Here is a 19700-nt window from a genome sequence, read left to right as displayed (position 1 = left end):
ATGTACCAAGTATTCTTACCCTCATATTGTGTACACGGCTTTTCACTTCTATAATGCGAGTCCCAGCGAGGCTTTTCACTTATAATGTGTACACGGCTTTTCACTTCTATTACTTGATTAATGTGACACACAACAGCCTATAGGAGGCATAGCAGTGAGTGACTCTTACATGAACACAAATTTTTGAAACACGAACTTTTCACTTCTCATCAAACTTTACGAACCTCAATGTTAGCAAACATTGCCTGAACACTCATCAGAATGCCTAGCGAACCATGTAGAACGCTAGGTGCTTGTACGAACGTCCCTGAGTGGATGTTGCAGTGTCAATGATTGGTCTATATCCCCTCATTCCTCTTGGTTGTTGGAACTCAATGTACTAACGTCTTAGACCCCGAAGTGTGATCACCTGCAACACTCTGGAAACCTACCACACACTACTTAGTTAACTTGCAAAAACGATGAACAAGAGGATGAGCGTAGAGTCTCACCAACCTTAGTGTTAGAACGACCTTGATTACCGGCAGTGAACATCAGCAATTTGACTTCAACCGAGTTCCAAGCGACTTATGAGAGTCAACTCTTACGAATCACCAGGGACAGCGGCGATGACAATCGACTGTAGTATGGAATGTGTGACTGCCAGCACAATGAGTAGTGCCTTAGGACGTGACACGGAATCTGAAAAGATGGACCTTATTGGTGAAAGGACGCTGGACCCCTTAAGCGGGTGGACTGTGATATCCCACGTCGGCTGTGAAGGGGAACGAAGGCTTCCTTAATAGGGGCTTGATACCTTCACCACCATGAGGCGTTTTTAAAACCGTGAGGGGCTGACGCTGAGGGCGTGCTGGCTGCCAAAGCGGACAATATCATGGTGCGGTTACGCTGGGCTGTTACACCGTTACAGGAAACAATGTTAGAGGCAACAGTCGCGGCAGCATCAAGGTACTCGTGATCGTAGCTCGCAGTATGGAAACGAAGGTGACCTCGACGAGGATTAACAGTGTTAAGTCAAGGTGACGATAACCAAGGGAACGACGGCAGTACAGGAAATTCTCATGATGAAAACAACACCGGAAATGAAGCTCATGGAAGGACATTTCGTATTGGTATAGGCTATACCAGGCGTAATAGCAACACGATAGCTTGGATGGTTAGCTATTCGCTTCATCTCTGTTCTGTTTAACCCTGATGCTTCTTGAAACCGAACCTGTTGTGGAGTCGGCTGACGCAAGTCAAGTGAAGCCTTATATGTTTGTTGGGATGCAAACTTGACCTTGGGGGACAGGCGTTTGACATCGACCTTCCTTCAACTACCCCTGATGGTTACAATGGAGTAGTTAGTGTGGATTGGTTATTCAGAAATCGCGCAGACATACCTTGTGAGGAGAAAAATTTTGTGTGGAGAATCGTTATTTGTTCTAAAGCGTCTGAGTGGTGCAAAGGTTAGCGCTATTTCAGCTATGAAGGCCAGAAGTGTCTACAGAGGAATTACTCCACTATACTAGCAACCGTTACCAATGTTAGGGCTAAGGAAACATAGGATCGAGGATCCACCAATCATTGGTGATTTCCTTCGGTGTGCTGCCCAAGGAACTTTCGGGTTTACTCCCACAACTGTTAGGCGAAATCTCAGTCTGATCTCGCGCCAGAGGCAGCTCTGACTACACGCACCCTTACCGTCTTGCACCGGGAGGGTTGCAAGAGCTGTCTAATCAACTGCAGGAACTGTTGGACAAGAGTTTCGTTGGACCTAGCTTTTCGCTTTGGGGAGCCCCGGTTATATCCGTGAAGATAAGCCTTTTCGTATGTGTACTAATTTTCAAGAACTCAATAAGGTGACAGTTAAGAACCGTTTGCCACGACCATATATTGCCAACCTGACGACCAGTTATGGGGGTTGAGCTTCCATTTGAGGGTTGAATATCAAACAAGCTATTGTCGATGTGGTATTCCAAGACTTTCGAGCTAACCACCACACCAGTAGCGGTATGGATCACATGAATCAACCCTGCTTATTGGCGACATGTTGAATCATCTCCAGGAGAAAGGAACATCATGGGCAGCTTTGTATCTTATTAGAGAACTCTTGAAGAAGGAGCCACACCACGCGAAGTCTTGATAAATGTAACTTCTGGATGCGAGGGATACCGTTTTGGTCATATAATCAACGAAGTGGGAATACACGAGGATCTCGCTAAGACCCGTTTTGGTTATGAACAAATCGACACTAGAGATCCCTTAGAGGATGTAGCAATTTCTTGGTCTTACTAGATGCTATCGCAGACTCATCCTGGATTTTCGAAGATGGCGCAACTTCAACCTCCGTAGCGCAGCGAGGAGCTGTGAATTCATGGGAAGTAGAACAGGGGAACGTCTTTTCAGCTTTTGAAACCCAACCCTGCAACGCACAGGGCATCACTCCTATTCGAGGGTACCAATGATCTGCAGGTATATCATGATGGTTCGAATTAGAGTCCCCGTTACACATAGATGCAATATGAGGAGGGGATGGCCCACGTGGTGAACTTACAGGAAGAACTACACAAGCCACGATCTGCGATGGAAACCATAGTCCTTGGATTTAAATTGGAGGCATTACTTGGACGGTACCAAAATGCATTACTTCGACCGATCACAAGGGTCTCCCGTATACCCCTGTTTCGAAGGAGCTAAACGTGTAACAACATCGCTGGATGGAGCTATTGGACAATTACGACCGTGAAACCTGGACGTACACGAGCTTTGCAGCCTACTATCGACTCTAACACACCTGATCAGACCTGCCTTGCCCAAACGGAAGAACTGAAGGAATATAATTCTCAAGATTAACCCATGCGGGGCATGGGGGAGCAACCTTTGGCAGGTGGGGCGATGTTTGCTACTTCCTGGAACGAATAGGGATCTCACTATACAGCAGCATTAGGGAACTGGTGCAGGCGAAGCACACGGACCTCGATATCCTAACCATCTGAGTTTTAATTACTGGTCTGGGACTAGTACTCGAAACCCTTGGGGAGGTTGTTTGGAGTGGGAGACGATTGGCGGCCACGCGCGACTATCAGGAAAGCTGATAAACTCGGGAAGCGCTGGAAGATCGTTGTAGGCGGTCGTATCACGTTGAAAGTCTCACCCTGGGAGGGTGTGGAATGCTTGAGAAGCATGGCAAGCTTAACTGACGTCGCGATGGACCATCCAACAGTCTGGGAAGAATCGGTAGCGTAACCTACAAACTCGAGCTACCTGACGAATCGGGTAATATAAGTAATGTCAATTATGTTTTGTATCTAAGGCAATGGCTGTCTGATAAAGAACGTGTGATACCGTTACTGGAGGAATTTATCGAACACAGGGACCCGGAAGCCAGGGTTCGTTAACATAGTCGTATCATGACTGTGAGAGTTCGTCGAAACTCAAGACGTGGGCCGGAGTTCACGTGGGAACGCGAGGATCGGATGAAGCTCAAATATCCTCAACTCCATCCTAATGACCGATCTAATGCTGGTAAAACTAGTGAATTTCGGGACGAAATTCCTCTTCAAGTTGGGGATGATGTGGCACCTGAGGAAAATCTGCAATAATCTTGATTTGTCACTTCACTTCTTTGAGTTGCTTATAAAATTTCGGGACGAAATTTCTTTCAAGTTGGGGATGATGTGACAACCCTAAATCTCAAGGTTTTATTCCAGGTATAACTTGTTGTCACGATTCGTTTTGTGGCGTATCATGAGTGCGATATGTGAATGATTGAAATAGTTATTGTGTTTGGACTGCTTAGTGAGTTGTTAGATGATTAGTAGTAACATTTACTCGCAGCATGGCCCTGACAATGATGATTAATCAATAAAGTCTCATTGGACCGTTTTAATGTTATGATTCTCACATGGTGAACCACTAACTATTATTCACATGCAAACACTGAATTAATGCAATAGATGAGTTCTTGAGTTGATTAATGAGCCGTCAATACGAAATCTTCATGGGGTGATCTATGGTTAAATGGTGCCAAGATGTTCGACTAAAATAGAGTTATACCAAATGCTAGTGAACCGATAACTCTCGAATGATTATTATTTCGAGCCGCGAACATAAACTACTTGGTCAAAGGGCCCCTCGTATGTCGGCCACACACTCTCACACCTTAGATGTTTATTTGGACTCATGGCCGATCTCGTGCAGCCCAAATGGAATGCGGCCCACCTCCTTTTAGTTTTGTTTACGAGTTGCATGGGAAATGCACACTCAGTCTTTACAAATGAAAACCCTAAATCCACTTGTCCCTTTTCAGCCGACAACAACAACCCTTTTTATTCCTCCAGCCAACGATGGGATTCCGACGCGAAACCTACAAGCTTTTGCTCCCTGTTTCTCCTTCACGTTTGGTGATAGGAGACTCCGGCACACCTCGCTCCGACCACCACACACCCACTTCGATCTTTTCTCCACGACCTCGACGACAGTACTAGCAGAAGAAGGAAGACGATGATGGCGGGGTTAGGGAGCAGGGATATAGGCCGACGGAGGAGCTGCCAAAACCGAAAACCGAAGCCGGGATGCAGGTGGCGGCGGAGCCGACAACTGCCGGAGCGGCAGCTCGTGCGAAGCAGCAGCAACATCGGGCAGTGTTCTTCTTGTTGCCCTCAACATTCCTCGGTCAGTTGTTTACATTCAGTATGTTGATCTTGTAAATCGGGAATATCGTGGGTGATGCGATTAAACGGTTTCTATCGATATTGAACAGAATATATATGGAAGGAGATTGCATGCTAATAGGTTTGTGGGATAGAGTTATATAAGTGCAAGACTTGTGTGATGATAAAGATCTGATGTATTATGAATTGCTTGTATTACTGTTAATGCAAAACATAGATGAGATTTATGCTTGATGAAACCGAGTGGTTAGAAGTCATAGGGTTCTGTTGAGGTATTGAAATGATTAAACTACTTACATGAATATGGAACCTTCATAAAGTCGAACCAATAAGATAGGTCATTTAGTGATGATAAGGCTATGGTATGTTGTGATTAATTAATCAGATGGAATATTGTATTCGTTAAACAATTATATAAAAATAATATCTTGGGGCATGTGGTCCTCATCTACATGTTGATTTTACTAACTGTCAGTAGATAAATTAGTGAATTGCTAAAGTATATATGGTTATATGTTAGTGGGCAGGGGTGGGTTTGGTTGCATTGGGTTTTATGTGTTCAGCTGGGCCGTAGGCTCACAGATTGAGATCGGGCCGTACATATCTAAATAATAAACTGGGCCGCACCCTTTTTATGGAGCATACGATGTTGGTAGGCTGTCACAAAATACGACTCACTATAGAGACTCGTGTGAATGTCGATACGTGTTTCCTTATGAGTTATCTGTTTAAATGTGTGTTAAATACGTGATTACTTGTGCGCATGACTAATTGTTACTGTTAACTATATTAGGACTTGGTTGTGCAACATTGAGTACGTAACTAGTCCTACCGAGCAAATCGAGGTGAGTTCACTACATTCGAGCATGCGTCCCAGTGGTTGGGGACAGTCAGTGGGTATCCCATGGGAGGGGATGAGTCTTTGGGTAAAAACGGGTATATTGGTTAATGATCTCACCTATCATCTTTTGTAAGTCCCTCATCGGGTATTAGTTAGTAGCGCTACTTAGGTTTGGCACCCTCACCCCGTGCCTGTAGAGGACGGAGGTGAACTAATGACCCAGTCTGGCCCAGTACTAGATAGGAGTACGTGGGAAGGGCAGTCCGTGAGCCGTCATTGTTCGGAAATGAGATATTAACAATATTACTTGCAGGGGTTATTGAACGGTTTTACACACAACGGGTAATAAACATTTTCTAAAACTGTGAACTCGCCAGCTTTGTCTGATACACGTGTTACATGCTCGCAGGTCGTAGGTATCTTGGAATTGGGAAGCTTGCTATCTGGGAGTGCTGGAGTGGTCATGGATCGAGGCTCTTGGTTTAAATTACATTTGATACTTTGGTTTTAAACGTTATTATGGAACAATTGCTAAACAATTTATTACATGCTTCCGCTACACAACTTTTGAGAATTAATATTATGTTGACAACTTATGGGAGTAAATTAATGCCATGATTTATTTAAATATTTACTATTGGTTCAATGTGACTGGTGGCTCGAACTCTGATGCGTAACACGCCTCGCGGGGTTTCCGAAGGTGGAATTTTTGGGGGTGTTACAATATGGAAGTAAACGATTTGGAGTTAATAACATTAATTGGATTTCCTTTTTAGGTGAGTTCAATGTACCTAGACATGTTAATGGTTTAAAATTTAGAGTTTTATATATAATTTTGATTAAATTCTTCCAACATATTATAGTAATTTTAAATTTAAATTATATTTGATTTATTTTTAAATAAAGTTACCTGAAATAGAAGTTGACTACATTCATTTTTTATAATTGCTAATTATCCTAATTTTTAATAACCTCTAATCGACAATTATTGGTTTCTATATAACTAATTAGATTCAAATTATTCAACAATCATATTAAAAAAATTATTGGTTTTTACCGTATATGCTTTAAATCATTAAAATAATAGATACGGAATTGAGTTTTGAACTTTCACTGTATTTTAGATGATTATGTCCTTCAAGATGCTAACATTTGTATGTTTTCTAATATCGTTTTAATTATTAGAAGCCTGTTTTAAGAATATATTAATATTTTTTAAAAACGTCAACAAATGTGTTTTTAGTATATTTGGCTGATAATTTCCTTATTTAGATGATAGATAATAACTTGATTTAAAATTCAAAATTTTGATTTGGAGGATATTATGGAAGTAAACGATTTGGAGTTAATAGCATTAATTGAATTTCCTTTTTAAGTGGGTTCAATGTACAAAGACATGTTAGTGGTTTAAAATTTAAAATTCTATATATAATTTTGATTAAATCTTCCAACATATTATAGTAATTTTAAATTTAAATTATATTTGGCTTATTTTTAAATAAAGTTACCTAAAATAGAAGTTGACTATATTCATTTTGTATAATTGTTAATTATCCTAATTTTTAATAAACTTTAATCAACAATTATTGGTTTCTATATAGCTAATTAGATTCAAATTATTCAAAATCATATTAAAAATATTTATTGGTTGTTACATATAAGTTTTACATCATTAAAATTAAATTTTAAGCTTATATGTTTTTTGTTTCGATTCATAGGAAATACCGTATGATTTTGCAAGCTTATTGTGGGAAGGAAAAGTTCCATATGGTCAATGTCTTGAACTTATTGATGATGACTTATGCAACTGCATGAGTCTGAATCTTTTTCGAACACAAGAGGTAAGTTTAATTTTATCGTTTTTTGGTGTTTTTTGATCCGGTATAATGATAGTCAATTATTATTTTAAATTTATATTTTGAAGTAAACCATTATTGTGTGTGATTTTAAATTTTTAATTTCGAAGTCAATCATTATCTTAAATTTAAATTTTGAAGTTTGCCATTAATGTGTTTGATTTTAAATTTGGAGGTCAATCATTTTTTAAATTTAAATTTGGAAGTAAACCATTAATGTGTTTCATCCATTTAGCCATTCCTTTTTCAATTAACTTAATTCATCTTTAATGTGACAGAATTGATGGAGTAACATAAGAAGGTTTCTTTGTTAATTGATTATTCTCTTCCGCTTACAGGGGATAGCGCTAAGGTAATTAACATCAAAATTCAATATTTCTATTACTTGAATTCTCTTGCTTTATAATTTCTTTCAATGTATTATTTTGTGTTTTGACTTGGATATAAAACATAATGTGAAGGTATATTTTAAACTTATTTTACCGAGTTTTTTTATTTGGATTGCAGAATAAGTGCTTTGATGAACTAATAGGTGTTTGAATTTTGTGTTTACTTTGCTCTGCATAGGGCTCCTTCAGTTTTTTGTATTCTTTTACTTCGCTCAGTAATTATTCTATTTTCAAGATAAGAATACAAGTTGCATCTGCATTGGCTACCCTACCAACAATAGTGGGTGAATCAGTAATAACAAAACTATTGAGATAAGTTTTAAAGCTTATTGAGAAATATTGATTGTGTTTCTATAAATACTTTAACGTTTAATTTTGTAAAAAAACCTTCATATTTAATTTTCAGATATGGATCCAATGAACAATAGTCCTTCATTTTTAAAGCTTATTCAGGAAGATGACCAGATATTTTTGGTACGGTTATTGGTATTCTAAATACTAATCATATTTTTAGTAAACTGATGTTTGTCTTTTTTTTTTTTATTTTTTTTAAACTCATAGCAAATACCTAATGACTTTGCTTCAATGATTTGGGGAGACCAACCACCTTACAAAGATTCAGTTAAGATTGTTGATGGCAACAAGTTATGGTTTGTAAGACTGAAAAAACTGATGTTGGCCATGTTCTTGCTGATGGCTTCACCAAAGTTGTTCGGGATAGTTGTATAAGAAAAAAATAACTATCTTATGTTTCAGTCATTTGGACAATCATCATTCTTTCTAATGGTGTTTAAATCATTTGTTCATCAATACTGCTTTATATCCAAAATCACACCTGACAAAGACGTTATTGTAAGTAGTATATTATACAATCAGTATGATGAATAATGTTTTCTTTCTGTATATTGGTTTTTAAATTAATTTTTAACTATCACTGCCTATGCAGGTCATGGCTGATGAATTTTGGAGGCAATTTTATGGGAAAAATTTCAAAGGTGGTCAATCAACTCTTTATTTAGGAGATAGATTTTGGAACGTTAAGATGGACGGATTAACTGACAGCTGTGTTTTTACTCATGGATGTTCTAAGATGGTAAACAATCTTGCCTTAGACAACCGATCTATCTTTGTCTTTTCAATGGTTGGAAATAAAATTTTCGAGCTTTCAGTCTTTAATCATCAAACCAGTACTCAAATTCAGAACAACAAGGTTGAGTTAGTTGTTTTGGATGACTCCATCTATGGTGATGATGGTGATGATTTGGTTATTGCGGTTAGAATTATACATCTATACTATTATTTAGTTATTAACGCGAGCTTACAAGTAGATCTTGAATTTCACACATTGTTATTTTTTATCTTTTTTTGTAGTCCGAACATAAGGAGAAGTGTAGTACTGCCGAAACTGACTTTCAGGAAAGTGTTGTTGTGGAATGTGAAGACGACAAATTTCAGTTGGCAAGTTTTGAGTCTGTGTTCAATGTAAACCCCTATATTTTAATCTAATTTATTAAAACTTATCATAAATATTTTTTTTGTATTTATACATTTGTTTATTGTTAATTGTGTAGGATATTGATGATTCGAAGTTTGATAACTTTTTCTCATCTCTACTTGAAATGGAAGACCTTAAGAAGAATGTAATTTTTTGTCATTGTTTTTTTCTTCGTATTTTATTAAATTTAATTATTATTCTTATTATATTGTTAAACACTTTTCCCTTATATGTAGTTCAAAGATGATTGAGATAAAAAAACCGATCCGATATGCAAAGCAAGTGTTGTTTGTGATAAAAATCAAAGTTTAAAAGTTTGTGTTCATTTATAGGAGTTTGTAATTAACTGAATTGTTTTACCTATATTTTTTTCATTTTAAACCGTTAATGTTTTATGTTTCTTACGATGATCCGAAGGGGAAAACAAATGTTGTTGTTGATGAAAATCTAAGTTTAAAGGTTTTGGTTCAGTTACTTAATTATATTTTTATGAATTTAAGTTGATTACTTTACATTTTTTTTATTTATACGTTTACCTTTTTTCAGGACAAAAGCAACTTTGAGATGGACCTGGACAAATTTTTGATACCGAAGAATAACTCCCATATATATCTGATTACTTAAGTATTATATAATTCAATGTATTAATTCATTCTATATTAATAATTTTTATACTCTTTTGTTTTATAGGTTGATCCTACACGAAAAACAAATATTTTTATTTCTGAACCGAGTCTGTCCTCCATAGTTGTTTCTGATGTGAGTATTTCTGATTCGATATTTTGTTCGAATTATGATAGTTACTTATGTATTTATTTACCTGTTTTAGACCATTCCGAAATATAAAGTTGATGTTGGTCAAATTGTTTTGCCGATAAAGAGGAAGGTATAGTATCTTATATAACTTTTTTACTTTTAATTTTATTTCTTAAAAAAGAACTAATTATTATTTTATTTGAACTTATTAGGCCACTCAGAAATGTAAAGCAGTTATGTTGGTGTCCGATGAGTCTCTTATCGCTCATCGTACACGTTCAAAGTTTAGAAACAAAAACGAATCTGTGGTTGTTGATAAGTTTATGGTTGCTGAAACCACACCTGTTAGCCGTAAACGTTCTACATTGAAAAGGTCGAAAACAATTTCAATCATTGAGTTCACCAAAGTCGCCGAGAACAGAATGGTATGTGTTTTCATATTATTAAAATTTATATATTTTATTCAAGTAATAAGCATATGTTTTAGATTACTTTGACAATTTTTTGTTTTGTGACTTTCAGCGTTTACCGTCTGCTATTTCCGATGAGTTGTCTCTTTCTTTTCACAACCTCCGTGATGTTTCAGTCCAAAACATTAGATGTGAGGTAACAAACATGAAGACGATAGCGGAAAAGAATGGAGATGGTTACAGGTATGGTTTTTCCAAGTGGTCGGCTTTCTTGAAATCAAATCAAATACACATGGCACTACTCTTTTCTTTAAATATGTCAAGTCTTCGCAGCTTTTGATTTTGACCAAATTTGTACACAAGACGACAAAGAAAAGAGGCCGTCCGTGACTGTTTGCATTTGTGGTTGTTAGTTGGTTTTGTATATGTTTTCGTGAACTGGTAATTATTAGTTGATGGTGGGTTTACAGTTGTTTGCATAGTTTCTACTTGATCTTCGTATGGCCCAAGTGTGATGTCAGTTATGTTTTCTGTTTAGACAATTAGTACTTAAACATGCCCTCTTTTGTAAGAAAGTTTACAAGTTAATTTTTGTTTTAATTTAGAACATAATTTTGGTACTACTCTTTTTTCCAATTTTATTATTAGCTTTGCACAACCAATCATATTACTTTTTTAATATCCAAGTATCCAACGCAAACATCCGAACCTCTACATATATTATTTTAATACGAATATATAATTTTTTTCAATACGAATGTTAGTTTTATATATTTTTATTAAAAACTATAACAATTGAATATATCTTACACACGATAAAACATAACAGTCAAATTACCAAATAAGTTGATGTTTGAATTTGTATGTTGACTTATTTCTAGATGTATATCTTATATTTTTATTAACTTATTATTTATTTTAGGAAACTTATAAATATTTATAATAATTAACAAAACAATGATAATTTATTTATGTTAAATTATTTGGTCGATTTTGTCTATTCGTAATTTCCAAAGTTTTGTAAATTAATATTTCCATTTATAATGCAATAACATATCCAAATTAATTTTAGATAAATTTGTTTCTTTATTAATTGACAATCATTTTTAAGTAAAATGGAAACTACAATAGAATGACAAATAATTTTGATGTAGATATTTTATTTTTTATCAAAATAAATATAATATTTGTTTTGTTCTATGGTATTACACTTTTAATTAATTATTTAACGATCATTTGTTGAGTACTAATAAAAAAATCCTTATTTTTATTGTCACAGTTTTCTATTTGAAAATGAGGTTTTGTTTTGATCAAAGTTGGGTTATGCAGGTAAGTGTTAAATCTCATGTTAATTTGAAAACGCCTCAATCTTAAGCTTCAAGATCTCGAGTAATACAATTTACATTTTTTTTTCTTTATATTTTATAAATATTACCTAATTTTGTTAATCTGAAATTAATTGCCTATATTCTTTTTTTAGAGATGTTGAGGTTGATTTAACTCTTTGGGATGATTATGCGAAGGACATGTGTTCGTACATGCTTAGTCAAGATCTTGAAGCCCATGTTGTCAAATCTGTTCATTTTGGTGCTGTTAAAACCTAAAAAAGTATCTTATTAAGTCTAGGATTTAAAAATGTATCTTATTAAATTTCTCATCATAAAAGAACATTCCATTTATAATATCATTTTATATAAATTACAACATACATCTCCATTACATATCAACTTTCAATCTATTCTTTGGTTTCTTCAACCAGGTACTTTGCAAAATTTTTAAGTAATACACAATCTCTTTTTCATGTATCAATACAAACTAATATCATTTATGTTTTATTATACGTTTCCATTTTACTAGGTGTTTCGTATAATGGATCAAATTCCGTTTGATGTTGTGATCATGGAAATTTTTGTATCAATACAAACTAATATCATTTATGTTTTATTATACAAAAACAAGTCATTTGGATACAACGTTTTATTTGATCAATACATGAATATTTTTTTACACAAACAATTTGAATTTCCAAATTAATTTATTTTTAAAAACAAACAAATTGAATTTAAAACCATCAATAACGTAACCGTGAGTACTTTCTTATATTTTTAAAATCAAAGTAGGTAAAAATTTAAGGTTTCGAATTTGTTAATAAACTAAACATTAATAATTTATATTTTATCTTTATTTTTTCCCATTTGTTAATATCAATTTATAAAATATTTTGCAAATCAAACAAACTATTGAAATTTGTCTCTGTAATTTTGAGAATGTCGTGTATGTTTACCAATGCATACTCCATAGATAGATTTATTCTACAATTTTGAGTTAATAATTTTGTTTACAAATTGACAATCTATTATTATGAAGTAAGATTTTACCTCATATGTTTAACTTTTAAAGTTTCAAAAACCACTTTTAGTATGTTTTGTAAATAATAATTAATAGGTCAAATATAGTTACGTAAATAATATTATAACAATAATAAATACATTTGAAAACTATGCATTTGAAATTTGGATTGCACTACACTCAACTTTCAACCTGTTTGGCCTATATGTGTGGTACTCAACCAATGTGATTGTGCATATAAAAAGATATTGTGTTTGTGTGTTTCAAAGGTTGGTGACAATGTGGTGTTAAAGGCTTGGAGAATTCATTATAGTTTTTTTTTATTTTTTTGTACATGTTAAGTGTTATAATAAAGAACGGACAAAATATTAATAAAGTTCTAATAATCTGTTATAATAAATAAAAGTTTTTTTTTTTGTCGTGGGTCATTCAGTGAGGCAAATTTCTGCCTCCGGTTCTTGCCCAAAGTTTCTAACCTTACTCGCAACCCTAACGACTACAACTTTCAATTCAAAACAATTAAAAAACAAGTTTGTTCGCAACCCTAATGACTACAACTTTCAATTCAAAACAATTATAAAACAACTTTCTGACATAGTTTGATTAATATAAAGTAAATTTTCCTACCCGCGAAGTTCGCGGGTGATAATCTAGTATATTATATATTTATCATCATAAACTATTAAATACATTTGTTAATTAAAAGTTATTTTTTTTTCTTAAAAAGAATATTATGGTGTAGTTTATGTGACATTTGTGCTTGTAATCTTTGTGAACAATTCAGTTATCAATGAAATAAAGTTATTTGATCTCAATGTTTGTTTATTTATGTTTGATGTTTTTCATGTTTTGACTTTTATTAAATTTCAATTCTATATCGCTTTCTGGAGAATTATACGCAAACTGGTGCGTAAACGTAATCAGTTAAACACGACAAATACTCCGGGACATCAATATATGCTTAACATACCTTAAATAACCTTTACATAACTTATAAATAAGTTTCGAAGGCTTTGGTATGGCAAAATCAAGTTTATTCGCTTACAGGGACTAAAATTGACAAACTGTGAAAGTATGCCAATCTGAACTGTAACGAACATTCCGGAACATGGCCATAAGTTAAACACACCTTAAATATCCTTTACATAGCTTAGAAATAGGCTTTGAGGGGTTCGGTGTGCTAAAATAAACTTTATGCTCATTCAGGGGCTAAAAGCATCAAAAAGTGCATAAGTTTGCATTTTCGCGCATAACTTACGTTCTGAATACATCCGGACATCCAAAAATTTATTCAAGCATTAAAATATTTTATTTTAGTGTTTGGCATGAGAAAAATCCATTCGTCGAGCAATTTGGATCGCTTTTCGCGCTTATGCGCATTCCGTCGTAATTAAGCGAACATCGCGATTGTATGACCAAACGAACCGACAGCCGGCATATTTTTGAGCATGTTTCATGTCCACAATGTTTAAGCATCGTTTTAGGGCCTTAAAGTTGGCTTAACGGGCCTTAAACATGTCAGAAATGGCTTTAAACACCAACAGGGACTGAAACTGTCATTTTTCAAACTTGTTTGCAGATCAGAAGGCTCAGGCGGCCCGCGTAAGCCCCCATAAAACCTTACGCGGCCCGCGAGAGCATGTCTGATATGCAATTTTGTTGCAAACAACTGTTTACAGCTGTTTATCACCCAAAAACCCATTGCCAATGGTTTTTCTCAAACCATGGGCTGAATCTATGGGCTCTAATGGTTTTGCAAAACTAGGGGTACACATGGACGACCTAGATCAAAGCACGTTTCTCGACGAATGATCCTAACGGTTGTGCCATGCCTATATAAACCCAACCCCATTTCATTCATCCCTCACATTTGATCTGATTCAAAGCTTTCTAAGTGGAAGTATATGCTTCCTACCTGAGAGCGAATCGGGTCAAATCTTGCGGCGACCTTCTGTAAGTATTCTTTCGCGTTTTGCATTCGTTTTAGCGTTAAAGTCAAACTGTGTTTGACTTTCTGCATTGACCAGTTTATGGTCAACGTGAAGTTCGTTTGAACTTCATAATGTGAGCGTAATCACGATGGTTATAGTCCCTAGTGACTATACCTACTGATTACCACGTTATCTAGGCTTAGTGACGAGTCGTAGTTTCGGCCAAAATGCGTTTTCTCGCGTATTTTGTAACCAAACTACTCTAGGGTATTAAAACCGTTTGTTTTAATACCAAACCTGTTTCTAAACTTTACTAAACATGATCTAGCATGTTTAGCTCGTCGCTTTTAGAATTGTGCTTGTCTAGGGTCGTAAAGGTAAGCGATCTAAACCATCGCTTATGCTTTCGAACCTGACCCATTTGGTCGATCTTTAGGATCCGACCAAACACTTTAGGTGACCATAGTTGTTTAGGGAATAACCTTCCGAGGTTATACCTTATGGTCACGTCGTTTAAGTAGTTGTATGATAAGTAGTTCCTATGCCTTAGGAAAATTACCAAAATACCCTTTTCACGCCAAAATCCATTTTAAACCTATGTAACATAATTTTTGACATATAAACTGATTTGACAACAATATTAAAGATGTTAAGGCATATCTTGCTTGTCATAGGGCTAGTTAGGCGGTCCAAACGCGTTTTACGCGAATGACACGTTAAAGTAGCATAAGCTATCCAAACGGGTCGTAGCGGGTTAGAAGCACTTAGGATAAGTTTCGTTTTAGTATGTAGGCTTTGTCAAACCATATTACATGGGTTCCCACACTCATTTGGTTTACGAACCCTCGTACTACCCGATCCTCCGATAGGTCCGTTTATTAATATAGATGCCTATGTTAGGTGCCGTTTGAATCCGTGATCTTCTAGCTTGCTTGGTGGATATCTAAAGTCTATTGAGCAATCTCAAGTGAGTACATAGACCCCTCTTTTACTGTTTTCCAAACATTTTGGGGTGAAACACATGTGCCTACTTGTTACTTTCGTGCTTTCTTGTTTTCACATCATATGCTTGCTATGTTCCTTAGTACACTATTAGTACATGTTTTCATTATATTTTTCTATGTATGTTAACTTGACGTGCTAGCACATTGATTTACATTACATTTTCTTTTGCTATGTATGTTGACTGAGCATGCTAGCACATTGTTTTACATTACATTTTCTTTTGCTATGTATGTTGACTGAGCATGCTAGCACATTGATTTACATGACTTTTCTGCTTTGTATGTTTACTTAGCATACTTAGTACATTGTTTTACATTGCATCTCTGTTGCATATGTTCTAGTAACATATGGAGACATTGTTTTACATCTCTACCTTGTATGTTTACTTAGCATACTAGGTACATTATTTTCATAAAACATGCTTATATTTGGTATATCATTTGGTTTGTTTAACAGGACTAAATTACATTCATTAACACCGATCATGCCGCTCGGTAGTAGGTGGTGGTACCATAGGACTTGACAAATCCCGTTCCTGACATCCTAGGTTTGTTTGGATGAAATGAATGACTGAATCCGAAAACATTTCTTTTGATAACCTTTACTTAGGGTTATCTGTCTGTCTCAAGGCTTGAATGTATGCGTTAACTTACCACATAAATGTTTGTATCATTTAAAACATGCTTTTACTTTGCAAAACATAACTTTTTGATATTCTCAAAATACATTGTTTTGTACATTTTTACATTTGGTTTAAGTGAATACATTTTACTTAACATACATAACATTTGTTACACATACATGACTACATTTTTGGACTTTTAAACATTTGACATTGGTTTATACATGAACATTGAATGATTGGACTAAACATGGACATTATACTTTGGTGGTTTGTTTGAGTAACTTAAGTACGGAACGTGTGTGGTATGATACAGGCATGGTGGATACGCCGCTGGTACTTCCTATATATAAGTGCTTGTATTATACTACATGTCGTAGCGTTACTTAAATCATTTAGTTTGGACTTATACATTTTAAGCAAATAACATATTTCTCACAAGACTTTGTTTTACAAAACATTTTATTTTATACAACCTATTTTACTTGGTCATTCATTTAACCATACATTATTCTCTATTTATACATATCATTTGTATCGCTTTTCAAATGATTTACAAAACAAAACATTTTTACAAGGTTCATGACTAACTTTTATTCAACATTTTCTTAAACTTAAGTCATGAATCTTATTTTCACAAAACCTATGTTACTCACAAGCATTTTTATGCTGACGTACCTATTTTCACATGTGTTTTCAGGAGCTGTTGCTTAGGATGTTGATCGTGACACTAGGGCGGACCTGTGCCTTAGAGACTTAAAATGAAGATAGACTTAGTTTAAATTTATGTGATGTACTTTTGTGTCTTTTGTTTAAGACAATGAAACTCGTTTGTTTGATAAATAAAATATAAATTTTTATGCCATGGTTGTGAAACAATAATTCTGTTACAACACTCCCCGACGTTTCCGCCATGTTTTGTTGTTTTATGTGGTCGGGGTGTGACAGAAGAGTTGGTATCAGAGCCAATGGTTATAGAGAATTAGGTTATTAGTAATGCTTTGACCTAGACTATAACCTTTCTAGGACCCCCAACACAAGTTGTCTTGTGTTTAGATCTTAAAACATGCACTTCACCTATCCTTAGGTGATCACCAAAACGTGAACCCAGTTTTCTAAAATGATTTTTGAAAAACAATCTTCGATTTTTAAATGATTTCGTATATGGTTTTGAACCCTTTTTGATTTTTCAAATTGATTTTGAAATTTTATCATTTGTTTTTGAATGATTCTCTGGCCTTGTGCCTTCCAAGTTTTCAAAATCTCGTCAAAGTTTTGGGTCCTAAATAGTGTGAACACGTGCAAACTGGAAGGGTGAATGCCTGTACCCTAGGTTTTCTGTCTAAGGCTAGAGTGTTCATACAAATCCACATAATCAGACCAGTCACTCTTACCTGGGAACTCCTGGGGTGAGTGTTCACTTATAGGCGAGCATGTCTTCGCTAAACATTATTTTTGGACCCATTTACTTTGATTAGTCACTGTGTGTCGTTTGTTTGCTTTGTGATACAGACAAATGACCACCATCTTTGTTTTTGTTGATTTTGTTTCCTCTCGTTCTTTTCATCTAATCATCTCACTCGTTTCCTCTCATGTTTCCTCTTTTTAGCATGCCTCCTCGACGTGAAAACCCGTTAACAAATGCCGAAATGGCAGAAATTCTGGCACAGCACATGGCTGCCGCACTCCCGAACATTATTGCTCAAGTGAACCAAGCCAATAACAATCAGAATGCTCCTTGTAACTTCAAAAGTTTCAATTCGGCTAAACCACTTAAGTTCGGTGGTACCGAAGGGGCAATTGGGCTCCTTCAATGGTTCGAGAGCATTGAGAGTACTTTCCGCCACGTTCTGTGTCCTGAAAATAGGAAGGTCGAGTTTGCTTCGAGCGTGTTTCAGAAAAGGGTGCTTACATGGTGGAACGGGGTTATGAGAGACCGTGGTGCTGAGGTTGCTTTGGCACAAACATGGGCTGAACTAAGAACTCTTATGATGAGGGAGTTTTGTCCTCGTCATGAGCTGCGAGCGTTGGAGAGGGAGTATGATGATTTGAAACAGGTTAGTGGTGAGCACAGGGCGTATATTGACAGGTACGAGGAATTAAGCTTGCTATGCCCAACAATGGTTACCCCACTCGATAAGGCTATCGAGAGGTACATCGATAGTCTACCTGACTCCGTGCAAGACATCGTTACTGGTAGTAATCCTACCACTGTCCGTCAGGCGATCGAGTTATCTGCGACATTGACTGAGTCGCAAATTCGAAAGGGTAAGTTACATAGAAAGGGGGACAAGAAGGGTAAGAAGCAGGAGTCTGACAAGAAGGATAGCAAGAAAGGTAAAACAAGAAGGGAAATGATGCGGGTTCCTCAAAGGGTTCTAGAAAGCGAAAGGCTTCCAAAAACTACGCCGTTACTGCACAGGCTCAAGCTGCACAAAATCAGCCTACGCAACAACCTGCCAAGAGGCCTTATCTTGACAATGCACCTTTGTGCAACAGGTGTAACGGTCATCATCAGCCACACCTCCAATGTCGTCAATGCACCAACTGTGGCAGACCTGGTCATCTTGCTGCCACCTGCCGTATTCCTTCCAATCAGAATCGGGCAGCTCAGAACCCGGCCCAACAAGTTGCTCAGCCTCTTGCTCAGCAACAAGGTCAAGCAGCACGACCTCACTTCCCACCAGGTTCTTGTTACAACTGTGGGGATCTGACCCACTACCGTAATCAGTGTCCAAGATTGGTGAATGCGAATCCAGTTCAGGCTCAGGCTCGTGGGCGAGCTTTCAACATAAATGCACAAGAGGCGCAAGCAGACAATGATGTGGTGAACGGTACGTTCTTTGTTAATAATCAACATGCGTCTGTTCTTTTTGATTCAGGGGCCGATAAGAGTTTTGTGTCGTTATCTTTTGAGCCCTTGCTTCGCGTGTCTAGAACGAAACTAGGTAAACCTTTGACAGTCGAAGTTGCGAATGGTGAACCCGTTGTTCTTGATTATGTTCTTCGTAACTGCCAGTTGAACCTTAACGACCATCTCTTTCCTATTGACCTCACGCCTATGCAACTTGGAAGCTTCAGCATTATTGTGGGTATGGATTGGTTAGCCAAGCATCGCACAGAGGTAGTTTGCTTTGAGAAGATCGTTCGTGTGCCGCTTTCGTCAGGCATGATACTACAGGTTCGTGGTGAGAAACCTGCTAGTAGCCTCAAGCTTATGTCTTGTTTTCAAGCTCGGAAGTATTTGCGAAAGAACTATGTGGCCTTCTTGGCACATGTTAGAGCATATAAGGGCCAAGGTAAGTCTATGCAAGATATTCCTGTCGTTCGGGATTATCCGGAGTTGTTTCCTGAAGAATTGCCTGGTCTACCCCCAGCACGCCAAGTCGAG

At 36.3% G+C, this 19700-nt stretch overlaps 1 protein-coding gene and 1 long non-coding RNA gene across 2 annotated transcripts; both read left to right on the top strand.

Moving 5' to 3' along the window:
* Positions 1-8524: 8524 nt before the first annotated feature.
* Positions 8525-9487, top strand: LOC118491408. The gene is made up of 5 exons (XM_035989178.1): positions 8525-8593; positions 8688-9014; positions 9113-9223; positions 9313-9381; positions 9473-9487. Exons 1-5 carry the CDS (start codon positions 8525-8527, stop codon positions 9485-9487), a joined length of 591 nt encoding a protein of 196 aa, XP_035845071.1.
* Positions 9488-9855: 368 nt separating this feature from the next.
* LOC110934307 lies at positions 9856-10289 on the top strand. The gene is made up of 3 exons (XR_002588220.2): positions 9856-9995; positions 10066-10122; positions 10205-10289. It is a non-coding gene; the product is annotated as an uncharacterized LOC110934307 (long non-coding RNA).
* Positions 10290-19700: the final 9411 nt, after the last annotated feature.

Source organism: Helianthus annuus, chromosome 4 (assembly GCF_002127325.2).
Source record: "Helianthus annuus cultivar XRQ/B chromosome 4, HanXRQr2.0-SUNRISE, whole genome shotgun sequence".
NCBI lineage: Eukaryota > Viridiplantae > Streptophyta > Magnoliopsida > Asterales > Asteraceae > Helianthus > Helianthus annuus.
This window is presented reverse-complemented; position numbering and strand designations above follow the sequence as displayed.

Coding starts and splice junctions, on each gene's coding strand:
- LOC118491408 (XM_035989178.1), top strand. CDS start 8,525: ATGGTGTTTAAATCATTTGTTCATCAATACTGCTTTATATCCAAAATC. Junction 9,015..9,112: donor GTGATGATTTGGTTATTGCG/GTTAGAATTATA, acceptor CTTTTTTTGTAG/TCCGAACATAAGGAGAAGTG. Junction 9,224..9,312: donor GTTTTGAGTCTGTGTTCAAT/GTAAACCCCTAT, acceptor TTAATTGTGTAG/GATATTGATGATTCGAAGTT.